This window comes from Lissotriton vulgaris, chromosome 5 (genome assembly GCF_964263255.1).
Source record: "Lissotriton vulgaris chromosome 5, aLisVul1.2, whole genome shotgun sequence".
NCBI classification, from domain to species: Eukaryota; Metazoa; Chordata; class Amphibia; order Caudata; family Salamandridae; genus Lissotriton; species Lissotriton vulgaris.
In genome coordinates, this window is record NC_141693.1 from 931,584,920 (window position 1) to 931,602,127 (window position 17,208).

Here is a 17,208-nt window from a genome sequence, read left to right on the forward strand (position 1 = left end):
TTCTCAAGCTTATTTGGTGGATTTCCTGTTTTACTGGCGCTAGCTGCAGGCGTTTTGGTTATATTTTGTTTTATTAAAAATGGATGCCCGTCCTGTATTACACACGCCGCACAGCCCCACCTGGCACTGTTCCGCAACCTTATTCTTGAATACTATGGCACGTTGCCGCTTGCGACTTTAAGCACGGCATATGGATTATCGTTTCGATTTTCATATTTTACATGTGTCCAGCCTGTGTTTCATTGCCTGAGCTGCGATTTCGACTGGGCCCTTGATTTGTGTCTCTGCATGACGGTGACTCCTGACATCGATTTTAATCATCTGATGAGTCCCATAGTTGCTCACGAGGTGGTTTGTTTTGGCGGAGGGATTATGGCCATGGCAGCGATGCATGGACTAATGGGTCGTTGGAACATACTCGCAGCGGCGCAACATTTCTTGGCACACAGCTTTATTGAAAACCCACGAGTTGTCCTCTGATGATGCTAGAGGCTCCGGTGCTTGAAAAGCACGTATATTCTTTCCCACTATTGAATTGGATGGCTGAACTGTTTTCGGATGATGACAGTGACTTCATGCTGGAGGCTGTTGCTGCATATTCAGTCGTGTCCTGAGTGAACTTCAAGACTATTGATTAATTGCCCCGTCTTTACTTGCAGTGCTTTTTGAATTTTTTTTTAATTATGTGTGAATTTTTCGTTACCCAGACCTATTGACTTGAGCAGAAATAAAAACTGGGTTGACGGGTCCGATTTTTTCTAAATTGACTTACAAGTACATTTTTCATTGAATTTATATAATTTGACCTGGCTCATTGTTCTTGAACTTTGTCTTCTTGATGTGCCCCGCGCCTTTTCTTATCTTATCTTATCTTAGCAGTGCTCCGATCATGGGGGATGTCATATAGTTACTGCTTACCTATATACCGTGTTAAGTTAGCATGAGCTTATTAAATGTTTAAACGCCATTTTACCTTTTTGCTGCTTCTGCACACGACACATAATTGTTGCTTTAGCTTTTAGCCTAGAAGAGCTCTGATAACATTGCTTAGCATAACGGTGTCTGTACAGTGAGTGCTGAAACCTTGAAGGATGAGTAAACACGGTGTTATTGTAAGGTCTGATCTTCGCACTTCCCTAGACATAACATACATGCAGCTGCTGGCAAATCTGGATTTAGGCGCGTTTTATACAAGAACAGATAAACACACTTGATGGTGGTTCGCATGCAGAAAGCTGGTGGAGGACGATGTGATCATCTGCCACTGAGAGATTGAGGTTTGGGGTCGCCCTGCTAAAGCCCAAAGAGACCTTCTTAGATATACTATAATATGCTAGTTAGGGAGGTTGATAATTAGGTGTTGTTAACTCCTATTCATTACAACATGTTAGCATGTTGTCACCTTTTGCATTTTATGGACTAGTAACTATGCTGATAACTTTGCTTCTTATAATATGTTTGCTTGTATTATCTAAGATACGGTGTTTGAGAACCTTGCATTAGTAAATAAATATTTCAAATATGCACGTGTCCTCTTTTACTCCACGTTCTGGTTTGAAATGATTATATAGCGAAAGAGTGTCTATATGTTCCACGTGACCTGAGGTATTCTAAGATCATGTTCTGGTTTGTCTAAACATTGGGAGTTTGTTATGACCAATGAGACACTGTAGCTAGCTCGGTAAGGGGATTTTGGGTACTAAGGTGAGTTTTGGGCCATCCTAATTCACTGAGGTTCCAAATCTCTATGCACAGTTCTGTACGAGAATGGAATCCCTGCTACAGTAGAGTCAGTACTGCCAGTAGGGGCACTATCGTCATTCTGGGCATCTTCATTAAATACTGATTTGGAAATACATTTTGCACTGCTCCTAACACATTTTTGTTTACTTTCTTTTAGGGACATTTCAATGTCAACTGCACCAAAACTCACCTCAAAAAAACTGGAGGCACATTGTGGGCAACAGGCAACTTAGAACCCAGTCTCACCCTCAGTTTAGCTTCTGAATCATGCTCTGCTATCATACGTGGAGGGAAGAAGTGCCAGAATACTTTGGGAGTCCAACCACTCTCCCTTGACGGGTGCCTCTCCAGCCTCCATGGTGCATCTCCTGCCTCAGGTGTCGGGAAGTTGTCCTCAATTTGGCATTCTGGGAGACCTCTCAGATTCCCCCTTTACCCAGGCCAGCCATTATTGAAACATAGAGAGACCAGTAAGGTATCCCTAGATATTAGTGCACCTCTTTAGTGGTGTCACCATCTTGAATCCACAGTAAACTGGAAAGGGATGGTCAAATCCATTGACGAAAATAAGGTGTTTCTTAGTCCATAAGGCAACACTGCGGGATGACTGCTATCTCTCCCACAAATGTTACTCTCTCACACACGGTCCTATACTACTTTCCAACTGCCCTCTCTGGTACTGAGAAAAGATTTGCTCTGGAGCCACAGGGAATGGTGGCCTTTCCAGAGGTCACCTAGCTCCGTTCGTGTCTTCCAAGTTTCAATTGTACCCCTATATATTAAGCATTGTTGTATGAAGGCCACTATGACCACTGCCTGCGTATGAAAAGCACAATGGCGAAACCATCTCTCTAGTGACTAAAGATAGCGAAAGCTGGGTAATCAAGGACAAGCATAACACCTTCTCTTTCATAATCTCTGCAATGTGTCTCCTGCTGCCATCTGATATTATGTGTCCTCGCTGTTAGGGCAAGCACATGGAGGGGACTTCCCACGTCCTCCACACCTATAGAGTGAGGGATCCTGTGTAATCAGTAAAGCAGGGGTATTGCAGTATATCACAACCCATGCATTCCTTCCACTCAAAATACGGGAGCCTGGGAAAAGTTTGCCAGGATAAGGACACCAGCATCTGTAATGTACACTTGTGATGCAAGAAGTGGGTAGGTCCAGGGCACACCCAGCTTACTTGCCTACCATTTGTATTCCCAGGAGCAAGTGAGAGCTGAAGAGAGGCTGGTAGGGCTTTGGACTCACCACATATTAGCTAAAGGGGCTCAGAGTGAAGGGTATGCTGTCTGACTGCAGAGAGAATCACTCCTAGGTCTGGACTGGTGGCCAAGTGAAAACACATACAGGTTTAGAGGCAAGTAGTCAACCTCCTCTTACCCCCTCATCCCTAGTATAAGAGGTAGAGGTGGGAGTGCAGAGGAAGCACCAACTCCTTCAGGATTATTGACACAGACAGTATGTTTCTCTAGGTAAAGGGGTGGTAAAATTGTTAGCAGGAGATTGGGAATGTGTGGGTACATGATGGGGATTAGTTGCACTAGAGCAGTATCCAGTAGTTGTCATTATGCTCTTCAATCTAATTCCAGCTTGTATGTTAGATCACAGCATATGAAGCCTTAATATCTTAATTCTGCTACTCCATGGTGGAACCCATTGGTGTCCGGCCGATGGGCTGGATCCCACATTGATGATGCTGCCAACTTTTGGTCCAGAGGTGTAACGAAACTTGAGTGGGCCCCTCTGCAAAGTACATGGAGGGGCCCCCCCAACCTTCAGACCCAGTCAGGAGCTCTCAGGCCAGGGGTCGCCAACCATGCGCAGTGCCGAAGGGCACCCTCTGGAGCGCGGGGCTCCCTGCATGATAGGGTTTGTGGAGACTAATTGTACGCCACTGTTTTGATCCTCTTCTGTAGGCATGCTGACAGCACACAATGGAATGCTAACAGATTAAGTCGGCATGACTACCAGGGATTGGAAACCTGTATTATATGTGCCTCAATCCAAAATGTTAATTGCTGTCAATCACAACTTGCAGATCCAAAGTCAATATGGAGACCTGATAGAGAGAATATGCCACGGCACTGTCGACACACAAAAATCAGAATCTATACAAAAAAACAAAACAGGAATACACAAGTTATCTTGCAATGATCAAGGTGATCCTGGCGAAGCATATATTATAAAATCTTTCTGCTACGTCTTGTTTTTAGCCTCTGCCTCTTAGTTCTACATTTTTGTTTGCATTTTTGTTCCCCAACATTTTGAAATACAATTTTTTTTACCCCTGCAAATCAATGGACCTATTGCTCTAACACTTCTGTTGGATTACTTTACTTGGCAGCTTCACGACCCAAAAGGCTCCTGGGTGTTCTACAGGAAGATGATTGGGAACTGTTCCTTACACTCCTTATGTACACGCACCCCTTCGTCCTGTGTATTTGTCACTCGTGCTGCCGCCACTTTTGCCAGTAGCATTCCGGTGTCATCTTCTATCTCCTTCTACCGTTAAATAGCAACTTTCCCCAGAGCCAGCGGCTGTTGACTCGGTTACTTATGGAACTGCACAAAGCCTTAATGTACAACCTGTGCAGATAATGACACCGCAGCCCTGAAGTCTAACTGAGGGACACAAGAGGACCTCACTGATGTGGTGCGTTAGAGAAGGGTCTTTTAACCCATCTACAATTCCCCAGCATGAAGTTACATGTTGTTCTTTCCACAATTCACTACACCCACTAGTTACATTCCCTTGAGTTTCATAAAAGTATTAATACATATATCATGCAAGCCTCAGCAAAGACAAATAAAATTGCATTTAATAGAAGACTCTTGTTTGTGTTTGTCTGACTTAACATAGTTCTGGGAAGATAGAACTAACATTCGGGGAACTAACACTGCGGCAGGCCAATGTTTTTCTCCCACCGAAAGTTGTAAATGCTGCTGTAGGTTCCAAACATCGTAGTAAGAAATCTCAGTGAATAAAACTAAAGATAATATTTTTGAGGGGGCTAACATTTGTACAAATTGTGGTCCTTTACTTGTTCGACCGATATCCTCACACCTCACTGACAATAGACGTACATCCTTCTATGACTTAAACATTACAGCCCCCCCGCCTGTTAGAGTCATATAATATTTATGGACAACAAAGCTAAAGACTTACAGTTTTCAGGTCTTGTTTTGCTGTCCGCATTTCAACCAATGCTGGCTGTTTTCTTTTTTCCTGCATCATTTGAATGTGTTGGTTAATTCTATGCTCTAAATCAATGTCTCTTGAAGTTCTGTAAAAAAAAATGGTCAAACAGTAATATTAATCCCTTACATAAATCTAAATGAAAGAAGCCTTTAGACTGTACATCCACGAAAAGTCCCTATACCCACTGCATACTATGTAAACTGAAGGTAAAGGGACTCCAGGCAAAAAATTGAGACTCCCTCAAACCTCAATACACACTGCTAATATTAATGTTTTACTGCAAGCATCTTCATCCAACAGTCTTATGAAAAAATGTTGATTAGAAGCTGTGGGTCTGGTGGATGCCACAACTTCAGGCAGCATACACCATTACAGGTATCACAACAATGCTAAATCCCAGGGGGCTTTGGTTGGAGACTAAACTAGGTAGCTCTGTTAAACATGCATTGGTAGATATTTTGTAGAACAAGCACTGGCTGTAGATCAAGCACTCCTCAAGGAAGAAGTAAATAAATCCTGCAGTTGTTTGCAACAGTGGCTATTACCAGGCCACGCAATCCAAGATTTTTGTACTTACAAGCGCAAGTTGGATGCTAAAAAATTTGCTCAAGCAAGGCAACGTTCTAATTCACAGAATCTTCAGTGCATTTATAAATGGGATTTGGTCACAAAGAAATTCTGCCAGCAAGGAAAAAATGTGCTCCTATCTGATGATTTGGGGGCATTTTTGTACATGTATACCTGTAAATGGTTTTTTTAGGTCGTTTCCAATCCAAGCAGGAGTAAATGTGAATATGGCATGGCAATAAGGAGGTAACAAACTAACAGATCTTTGACAGATTAGGATAAAAGCGGTTTCCCGAGAGAAAAGTATTTTCTCCATGCAAAAGAAAAAAATAATCAGAGCAAAGGAACCATTGGATTACATCGTGGATATATACTTAATACCCACAATACATTTACGTATCTGTAAAGGGTTATGTCCATGAATACTCGTCGGAATCATCCACGGTTGCAGAAACCATAGATCTCTTTCTGAATTCCATAATAGTTCGAAATATACTCCTCATGAAGGCATGGGACAGTAGAACTAAATTTGTGACTCCTAGGACCTTTTTCAGAATCAAACCCCAAGACTCTTATTAAAAAGCGTGCATAAGAACTACCTCAGAATACCTCAGGCCTGGAATATACCTAAGATGCCCTATTCCAAGATTTTGTCTAGAGAATAGCTGCATAAATTGGAGTTTGCTTACCAATTTCCAGAGGCTTTCCCACTCTCTGGGCACCTCCCCAGACATATTCTGCCAGGTTTTTACTGGCAGCATGTGTCCACAGAAAATCCCAAAGTGCGATTTTTCTACCACAACTTGCAATTCTGTTGAAAACAGAATCTCTGCTTTCTGCTAAAATTGGATTTACAAGAGGAAAAGCAATGCACCTCAGTCCTCAGTGCCTCCGGTGCAGTAATTATACTTACTAACATCTTGTAGGTACCAAATGGTCTAGTGATTAGATAGGCGTGCCCAGTAGAAAACTCAAGAAATTTGCAATGATTCTTTGATACAAATTCTTAAATTGCTTCCCCACTACTTACCTCAAATTCACTGGGAATATTCTGAAAACCGCAATTGCCCTTCAGCTGCGAAACCACCCAGGCCATCACTTATTGCTTCAGATGTTCCAATACAGGTTCAGCCTCCATCGAAGCGGTGGCATGTCTACATTCCAGATAGTGAGTGACTCCCTGAGCATTGCAAATAAGTAGACTGTCTGCTGATTCCCATTGACCTTTCAGTAGCATTTGTCACTATAGACCACCAGGTCCTCTTCCTCTTCTGCCCATCCTCCCATATATGTACTTCCTCACAATCAGACTAATTCAGTTCCAGTTTTTATAGAGACACCAATTTATATATATATATATTTACCTTCACATAACCTGCCATTTTTACAGACCAGTAGTATATCCCCAAGTACTATATCTCTACTCCCTTTGTATTTCCAATCTCTACATCAAACTCCATCAAACTCCTAGTTGTTTACTCAGCAAAAAAAGCATTGTCATAAAGAAATCAGCAAAGGACTCAATTCTACAACAAGGTGTAATGCTGTAATGCCAACTAGCTACTTGATCATGTTTCCATGGCATAAATTCTGTTTCAACAGCAATACAGCAATTCTCAATTGAACACTCTGAGAAAACTGAAACCCTTCCTGCCCGCAAATTACTTTAAACAGGCAGTTCAAGCTCTGGTAATTCCTAGACTGGAGCACAGTAGTGTGGCTCTCTGTGGCCTGCCCAAATCGACGACGGCCCCCCCAAAGAGCCTCTATCAACGCAGCTGCTAGACTCATCACAGGTTCCAAAAGAAACTGGCACATCTCCCCTGACCTGCGTGCCCTCACTGGCTTCCTTTGAGGCTAGATTTCACTTGAAAATCAGCCTTATGATGCACAAGGCATTACATCACAAAACACCGATATACATGGCTGAGAAATTGGTGCCATCATGTGGTAACAGAACCACCAGGAGCTCCTACAATCTGTTACTGAAACCACAACGATTTAACAAGAAGAAAACATACAGCCGATCCTTCTCAAGAATGGCTCCCAGGATTTGGAATGCCTTACCCCCAGAAACGAGACAGAACCCTTCCATGTCATCTTTCAAAAAAGAAGTGAAATCTATTCTCTTGGCCAAATTCACTTGAACTATTCATACATTTGTGTATTTATTTCCTATTTTTGCTAGGCTACAATATTCTGAGTTCTTCTATTATAACCTATGATATTTTTATTTGTCTTGATGTCACCTATATTTGCCCTGTAAAGAGCTCTGATACCCGCAAGGGTCTTGTTCGCGCTATACAAATCCGTTAAAATGAAATAAATAAAAATAAAATGAAATGCCCATCAAATATGTTTATTCAACGCCACACTGCAACCTTCGTAAACTGACCTGTGCAGAGACGTACGCCTATTTACTGTCAGGAACAATACAATTACATCTCCCATAACCTAACTCTAGTGTCTCCTAGTTACAGTCTGTATAACATTTAAAACCTACTGAATTATCATCAAGGTCATTTACACCGATAAGCCAGGCTACTATGAATAAAAACATAATTCCGACAGTTTTTCCATGTTGTACTTCGTAATGCGTCTCTTTCTTCTTTCTGTCAATCTCCTTCTCTGTCCATGGTCTCAAGTGCTCTGATGTGACTAAATGTGTGACAGAGGCATTGTATAGGAAAGTCAGTCATGAAATAAATATATAGGTGTAAGAATGTGGATTATTGTTTGGGTAGTACTGTCTCCCACCTCAAGGAATAATTACACTAACTTAGCAGGGTGAACCCCAAAGCCACTAAATTAACCTGAGCTCCACCCTCTAACATCAATGGCACAGAGCAGATAGGCAGTACCGACACTCTTATACATTTTTAAAAAATCAGCAAATAATATCAATCTCAAACCGAATTAGATTGGCGTAAAATGTAAAACAAAATGACATCCAACACATCTAATAAGGGGACCATAGATATGAATTTTCAAAGTTTTAAGTAACAACAGCACCAAAAATCACTGAGCGCCAATGATTGTCTATGAAAGGGGTAAACCGGGACCTAGGTGCGATTTTATGCCAGCCACAATGGAGTCTGGGTTGGTTATACCAATCAGATTTATCCCAGTCAAAGGTTTTACCTATTGATTTTTGTGGAACTCAAAATCCTGCAGGGAGGCAAGCCTGAAGCTGTATTGTGGAAGGTGCATCGAAATTGCCACCTTGGCCACAAGGTCCCCCTGCCCCGGCAGCTACAGCCCTGCCAGTGAAAATAGCTTATGGGGGCTAGTCACTGCAGGAACATGCCAACTTTAATTTCACAAATGTTCCACTTTTAAACATCAGGCACCTTACCTTGTGGGCAACAAGTTGCATTTAGGAGTCACTTAATAATATGTAAAAGCAGGGTTTCCAGACTGTCAAATAGGATTATTTTGACAGGTTGGCAGCAGGGGTTTTAGGCTACGCCAGACAGGCTATACATGGTAGGCTTGAAGTCATGTTTCACCAGCCCACTCTGTGGATTGCGCAATAGGTGCTGCAGTCCACAGGTGGCTTTTAACTTTTAGGCACTGAGTAAACTTTCTACACAATATGCTAGGAACATACAGGCAAATTAAATACATCAGACAGGAATGAGCCAACATCTCTGAAGAAGGAACACAGGCCCTTTACTAATGTTCACCAAGAGTAACAGTGCATAAACATTTAAGTCCAGCAAAAAGAGGCTACAGAAAAGCACAAACATTCTGGGGTTAACATCCAGAAATGGTGGACTTTCTACAATGGGAAACTCATTCATGAAGGTTTGGGAGTGATCAGGTGCCTCAAGGGAGAATTTTCTAGCATATTCCAAAAATTGATTTTTACACAGCCCTCAGTGCCACCCATAGCTCGTCATGCAACATATTTGCCCAGGAGCTGTCAAAATGAAATGCTTTACTTGTTCTTTTCTTCCCAGACACCTATCAAAGCGCCATATGTACTCCGCAATAAAGCCTTGAGACAAATACAAAGAGTGCAAGAAAGTTGGGACACATGAGTAGGTGGCGTGAACAAGCCCCTGGACCTCGGACGGTGAGAGGATCTTGAGGCAACTAGGCAGACTGTGAAAAACTCAAGGCACTTAATGTGAGGAGCTTCAGGCACACCGGCAGACAGAGTGAGAATCTTGAGACATTAACAAAAGGTAACAGGGGCATAGGTTGCATTTTTTCTGTTGTAGGCTCTTGAGGCATATGGTCAGATACTGTGCGAAATATGAGGCATAGACAGAGACAATGATAGTATCTTGAGGCACAGATAAACATTATGAGGTGCATGTGGCACTTGGCCAGTGCAAGATGCTGATGAGCTAGAGGCACAGAGAGCTTGAGGTATGTGGACAATGTGAAAACTAGTGGTACTTGATATGGGGAGCTTCAGCACGCAGATAGTGAGCACAGCAAAAATGAAACATGCTTCAATCAATTGCCTTCACAACGTCAGAACACTGGAAAATGCTACGTGAAATAAGTTGGATACGAGAAGGAGCAACAAGGCAAACGTGTAAGAAATTGTGAATGAGCACAGAAACGAAAACAAACTGATTGTGCACTTTCACTGTTTGTCAGCCCAGAAACACCAAAACAACAATCAGATATCAATCAGTAAATTTTTATTTAATTCAGACCTCAACTGAGATCAACAAATACAGAATTACAATGATTATTAATGATCTTAACATGATGAAGATGGAAAACATTTACTTTTAAAACACACTATAAATTGGTACAGTAACAATATTCTATTGCCTACCCATACAACATTCAATAGAGATAAGAAAAGATAAAATCTTCTGATTGTGCGTTTTAACTTAGAACAGCTTCAGAAGGCTTTTTTAAAACTTAAACAAGTTATGGCAAAAAAATTCATTAACAGGAGAGTTACACAACGTAATTAGATCTTGGGCCAAGAATGCATTATACTTTAATTGAATTGGAATTATATAACGTCGTCGTGCCTCTACTATACTCGCATTGGGACATATTAGTAAAACGTGAAGCAAATCTTGTCCGCCACCATTGCATAATTCACATATGCCTTTGGGGGTATTTGTACCTTCCCATCTAGCTGAAAAGGTTGCTAAAGAGAGTATACCCAAACGTAAGAGTAGGATACAGCGCCTTACTCCGTGCTCTAGTTGAAAATGCAAATAGGGAGCATAGGTTTTAAATTCTATTAGTTCTGCAAACACTTTATAATGCTTCAATTGAATGCAATGTTCTTTATCAGATTCATAACTGATTCTAAGGGCCAGATGTTTTAAAAACTATTTCAAGTGTGCTGGGGACCACTCCTGTCCCCGTGCATTGAGAAACCTCAAAGGCTTTTACCATATTCCTATTAAAAGTATACCCAGATGCTTCCTCTCTAAAAGTCTCCAGTTTTAACAGATGTCTTAAGGTGTCTGGCACAGCATGTAATAAATTGTACGCCCACCTAATAATATTTGAAATTACTCTGGCTGAGATTTCCGTTACCGATAGCTCGAGACGTAGGGTTTGAACTGGTACCGGCTGCAACACTTTTAACAATTTTCGGATTATGGGCACTTCCTTTGTTTTTATAGATTGCCATGTTTTAAATTTGTGTGTATTCCATGGCATATGATAAAATCGGAGGGATTTTCATACCATAAACTTCCAACATAGGTGTAAAGTGTGTATTTCCCGTAGAGAAGTACAGTCTCTGTAAAACCCCAACGTGGGATTCTGCCTTCCGACTCAGGTGTTGGAGGTGGGCTATATCTTGTAAATTAGAAGTAAAAATACCACCAAATAAACATACTCTCTTACTGCCTCTATCGGTTCGACTCCTAAAGACAAAATATAAGGTAAAGGCTTCCTTCTGCCACTGAAGGGAAGTGCTTTAGTTTTAGTAATATTTGGCTCCAGAAAAATTTCTGTTGCATAAAGATTTAATTCATTCAGGGTTCTTTGCAGTCCTATCGGGGTCTGATCGAGTATAACGATATTATCGGCATACATTAAACACAGTATGTCAACTTGAACTAATTTAGGAGGGTAATTTTTATTTTGAGAAAGACACCCTGGAAGATCGTTAATGTAGGTGGAGAGTAAAGGGGAAGTTAATAAGCATCCCTGTTTCTGCCCGTTCCACGAAGGGATAGGTTTGGTTAGGCCTTTTTCTCCCCCTATTTGGACTCTGCACCATGTTGAAGTGTGAAGGGAGATTATCATTGTTGAGAGATCTTTGGGAATTCCCATATTAGCCAATTTTCTCCATAGTGACAATCTTTCTACGCTATCAAACGCTGACGAAAAATCAATAAAAGCACAATATAAAATTTGAGCATTTAACTTATCAAGCACTGTTTGGAACACAGCAATATTGTCCAATGTAGAATGCTTTGGGGGAAACCCAGCCTGATACATGGGGATCACTTTTCTCGAAAAGCCCAGTCTTTTAAGCGTTGCAAAACGCAAGCAGCAAAGATCTTATCAGTGATGTTTAGAAGAGCTATTTGTCTATAGTTTGCAGGATTCGTTCTTGCACCTTTTTTTAGGAGGGGAACCACCACACTCCCTCGCCAAGATTCTGGTATTTCCCCGCTTTACAGGCAATTTTGAAAGAGAGGGTCTAAGAATTTACCGTAGACATCAGTGTTTTTTTTGTAAAACTTTAATTGGGATCTTATCTGGTCCCACCGCTGCTGAAGACCTGGTGGAGGATTTCAGAATAGAGATTTGTGCTGCTGAAATTTTCATTGGTTCCTGCTCAGGTTGGTTCTTCAGTGCTTGATCCAGTCCGGGGAAAATGAGGTGCTGATAATTAGATTTATAGAGCCTTAAAAAATACTTTTCCCAGTTAGATGATGATACTGGTGTCGCTTGAGCAGATTCTCATATCCCCGTCTGTGCAGAGATTATGTTCCAGAATGATTTATTATTTTTATGTTTTACTGCTAATTGGATGTCGACCCAGACACCATCTCTAAGAGCTTGTCTTTCTTTCTCCTTTTTCCGTTGGTGGAGTTTTTTCAGTTTCCTTATTTCTCCTTGTCTTAACACACAGAAAGAGCGAAATTGAATTCTAGTCAATTTATTTTATTGTTGAGAATTATTATCCACAAGTTTTCCCATATGACATGTTTTAACGATTTCTCATCTCGCAGTATTTTCTTGGAGAGAGGCAACTGCTGATTGTAAAGTAGCTTCAAATCTGTGCATTGGATTGCCTATTTTACTCATAGATGTTAGCAGAACTTGGGAAAATATATGATTTATTTTACTGATTGCTTTGGAATTCCAATGTATCCTTTCAGTTTTGTGATCTACAACTGCCTGTCCTTCAAAGGAATGGAGTGACCACGGGGAAGTATGCTGAGTACAGACGTCAATTTCTACAGAAAGTAATGCATGATCACTTTCATGAGAATATTGAGTAGAAAGCGATTGGACCTTTTGATATAGACTACGGACAAAATAATCTATGATTGAGGACTTAGTTGGACTCAGTCTGGTGTATGCCACCGGAATATCACCATCTTTTCCCCTGTGTATTATAATGCCATTAATTGCTTTAATAGATGACAAAAGCATTTTCCCCCTTTTATCTGCTTTTATTTTATTGGGGAAGATGGGAGTTGGCATTGAGCAGGCGTCTTCCTGTGGAGATTTCCCCTTATTAGTGATTAGTATAATAGAGATCTTTCCATTGAAGTCCCCATCCATTATCATCATAGGATATCCCCTTACTTCTAACCCTGGGCGTAGTTTGCGTAGTAGCGCTACGCATAGCTACGCGAAGTGCACTTCGCACTACGCGAGCTACACATAGCACTACGCGAACTGCATAGTGCGGTAGGGAAATGCTGTTCGCAATGATTGCACAGTTCCAGATGCTTGTCCGCACCGTGCAATCATGCAAACGGCATCTTGCACAGTGCAAGCGGTCGTTTTCTGCCGCTCAAGTAAATTTGTACTCGAGCGGCAGTTTTTTCAACGCAAACTGGTAAAGTCTCCTCGCGAGCATACGCGACCACTCGCAATGAGAAACCTGACCTCCCTGCTTTGAGAATCTCGCCGGGAGGTTTATTTTCCACACTTGTGGTCGCCAACTTGACATTGAGGACCGCGAGCAAGCAAAAAATGCCCGCTACGCTCCCCGTTTTTTTACACTGTGCTATGTGCAGTTTGAGTAGCGCGTAGTTGCGCAAATTACACACGCATATCATAGTTTTTCGCCCAGACCTACTTACTTCTGGGATTGATTTGATTTTATTGAATGCTTTGGTCAAGATTTGATCTTTTGAGGTTCATGTTGGAAAATATATATTAAAAAGTAAGAGGTTAGATGAAGTCTCCATTCTTTCTTTCTGGCACTTAATGCTAATGCATTGGACATTTGGGAGTGATAGCTCAATTTCCTCCGGGTCCCAGTCTATCTCTTATCTCAGTAAAATTGCTAGGCCTCCTTTTGCATGGCCTCTTCTAGAGGCCTCTGCTGCTTTAACAAACATAAAGTAATCTTTTTGTGAGAAAGTTGTCATAAGCAATGTTTCTTGCAGTAACACAATTGGCAGTGAATATTCCTGAATAGAAAGCATTTTTTCAGTTGTCTTTCAGCGATGTTCCATGACACTATTAAATATCTATCGCTAAAAAGGCAATTTCAAGTCCTTGTCCAACTTATTTCTGTTCAGAGATCCTGCTATCCAACCCCATGAATTTTCACCTGGATGTGGCTTTTGCCATGAGTCCAATCCATGCCAGAATTGAAGGACTCCATCTTTTATAGAGATCTGCAGAGTGATGTCTTGCGCGTATTTCCTTTCTTTACCTTCCATGCTCTGCTGATTAAAATTATTGTTAGAGATGTCTATTATTTCTTCAACATCCCTCATCTGTTCGCATAATGAGTTGGCCTTTTTAACCATGGCGATATCAAAGCCGTTTTTATGAAGAATGCCTTGTTCTTTAATTATAATTGCTGGAACTACATTTGACCAGAACTCTACGTGAGCCACTGAGCAGGTAATTTTGTCAGGAAAATAAACTAATTTCATTTCTCCTGTAGTTAACAATTGGAGCAGTCTGATCTTACTTAATAGTTTGACTATTCTCCTTTATTAATGGACAATTGCCGCTAGGAAATATGTCTGTAAAATCTAACAGGTTTGAGATAGGGCTTTCGGAATCATCCTGCAAATCTTGATAGATGTGTTTATCTTCTGATGTATGTCCTTTTGATTTTGGACATTTTGATGAGAAATTTGGTGCTAGCGGATTTAAGACTTTTCTGTCTTTTATATCCATTAGAGGGATTTTGGGGGTGACTGCTGGCAAATATTGAGGGATCCGTTACTACTCTTCTTGATGTGGTTGGTTTCTTCCCCTTCTTGTTCTATTGGGCTTGCTTGGAGAAATTTTACTTTTCAAAAAGCTCTTTTCGATATTCTTTGTTTTGCTCTTTTCTTTGTCAGCTTTGTTTTATTCTTTTTCCCGAACTTGTATTTCTCCTTTTTATGAGGCGTTCTTTTTTTTTTTTTTTTTTTTTAAACCTTTATTTGCAAATAGTGCACACAGCTATTCAGCCTTACATCCCGGAGGCTAGGCAGCAACTCAATAAGCAAAAGGTCAAAGTGCAAGAAGCAAGGTACCAGAACATGTGAAGGTTATAATTTTACATTTTTTGTATTTTTTATGAAAAAGGAACAGGAACAGAAAGAGGCGCCAAAACTAGCGCTAAGAAAAAAGGCAATTAAACTATTATGCAGTGGGGCCTAATCAAGGAGTCGGTTAGGCACAGTGATCACAGTTAGGTTCAAAACAGTATGGATGCATAGAACCACGGGGGGAAGGAAACACAGGATAGTAGTGATACCAAATCGTCAGTTGGAGTTATAGGCTATGGAGTCAGGTGTTCTTCCAGTGGGGCGGAGTCCGGTGGTATGCAGATGTCACCCCTATACTCGTTCCAGGCCCCCCACAACTTCTGCCACTTTTTGGGTTTACCCCTGGCTACAGACACAGTCTTTTCTCGGAACATACACCAATCCATGTTGGCCTTCCACTGTACCACCTTCGGGGCAGTTGTCGCTCCCCACATTTGTGCAATGTCCCGCTTTGTGACCATATTCCCAAGGGTAACCCACTGGGTTTGTGCGGTGTTGTAATCTGTTGGACCCCAGATATTCAAGAGGCATCTCCGGGCCTCCGCGTGTACTTCCACCCCGGTCACCTCACTCATGATCATGTGCACCCGCCTCCAGTAGGAAGCTATCACACTGCACTCCCAAATGATATGCATGAAGGTGGCCAGAGCGCCACAGCCACGCCGACAGAGGCCGTCAACCGAATGTCCCATATGTATTAATCTGGGGCCAGTGACGTAGACTCTGTGCAGGATCTTCAATTGCACCAATCGAAGCCGGGCGGGGATAGCGACCTCCTTGGGGGACGACACCGCATATTGCCAGTCCTCGTCGTCGATCTCTATCCCGCCCCGTACCCATTGATCTCTCACCCCCAGAAGAAGATCCGTGCGAACATTAATCAGTTTTTTATATGTCAGGGAGACAGCACTGCCCGGCATGTGGCCGTCCAGTACCCGATCCTCCAGGGGAGAACATTCAGGAATTGCCTCGACCTCCGGCATGGCGGACAGGAGTGCATGTCACAGCTGAGCGTACCGAAAATATTCCGTTCCGCCCAGCTGGAAGTCCGTCTGTAGTTGGGCAAAAGACTTCACCTCCCCTCGCATCATCATATCCTCCACCCTAGAGATTCCGATCGTGTCCCACTTGTCGAACCCCTTAGTGTGCCACAATTTACCCAGAATCTCGGAGTCGTAAAGTGGAGTTGCCATTGTGAGCTTGTCCCCCCACCCCTGTGCCTTTGTGATCGTTCTCCAGATGTGCACAGCGGTCTTCGTTGGCCCAGACATCCGCCTATCAAGAGATCTCGTGTACAGCGCCCTATGGTATTTCCCGCCATCCAGGAGCCACCGATCCATGGCGTAACCTGGACTATCTGCCGGGCCGTAAAGACCGTGATTGAGGGCCGCCAACTGAGAGGCCCAATAGTATCTCCGCACGTTAGGCAATGCTATGCCCCCATCATACCACGGGAGCGTGAGCTTCGTGATAGCAATGCATGGCCGGCCATCCCAGAGCAGGGCACGCTGCAAGCTCTCGATTTCCCCAAAGTATCTGGCTGGGACCGGATCTTGAGTATTTTGCAGGGCATACAGGAACCTGGGCAGGGACATCATTTTAAATAACGCCGCGCGCCCAAGGAGGGAGAGAGGAAGTTTACGCCACCCCTCTACATCACGTCGGAGACGAACAAGAGGGGGAAGCAAATTGTTCTCGTAGCGTGCCTTGGGGTCAGTTGAAATATAGATCCCCAGGTATTTAAATCCCTGTCTCGCCACCTGTATGCCACAGTCCCTCGGAAGACGGGGTGTCCCCCCTCTCAGAACGTATAAGTGCGACTTCGACCAATTAATGACCAGGCCAGAGTGCCGGCCAAATAGTCGAAGCACGTCACATGCTACGATGAGAGATTTGCAAGGGGAGACAAGATACAGAAGGATGTCATCTGCATATAATGACACTCGGTCCTCGAATCCAGGGGACCAGCGAATGCCATGTATGTCAGGGTGGTGCCATATCCAGGCTGCC

The 17,208-nt window shown here is 42.5% G+C and overlaps 1 protein-coding gene across 1 annotated transcript in view; it reads right to left on the bottom strand.

Moving 5' to 3' along the window:
* The window catches only part of LRRC27 (leucine rich repeat containing 27), a 715,038-nt gene that overhangs the window by 55,642 nt on the left and 642,188 nt on the right, over positions 1–17,208 (bottom strand). The window contains exon 10 of the mRNA XM_086922538.1: positions 4,919–5,036. Coding sequence (XP_086778664.1) covers positions 4,919–5,036 — 118 coding nt within the window. The remainder of the gene's footprint in view (positions 1–4,918; positions 5,037–17,208) is intronic.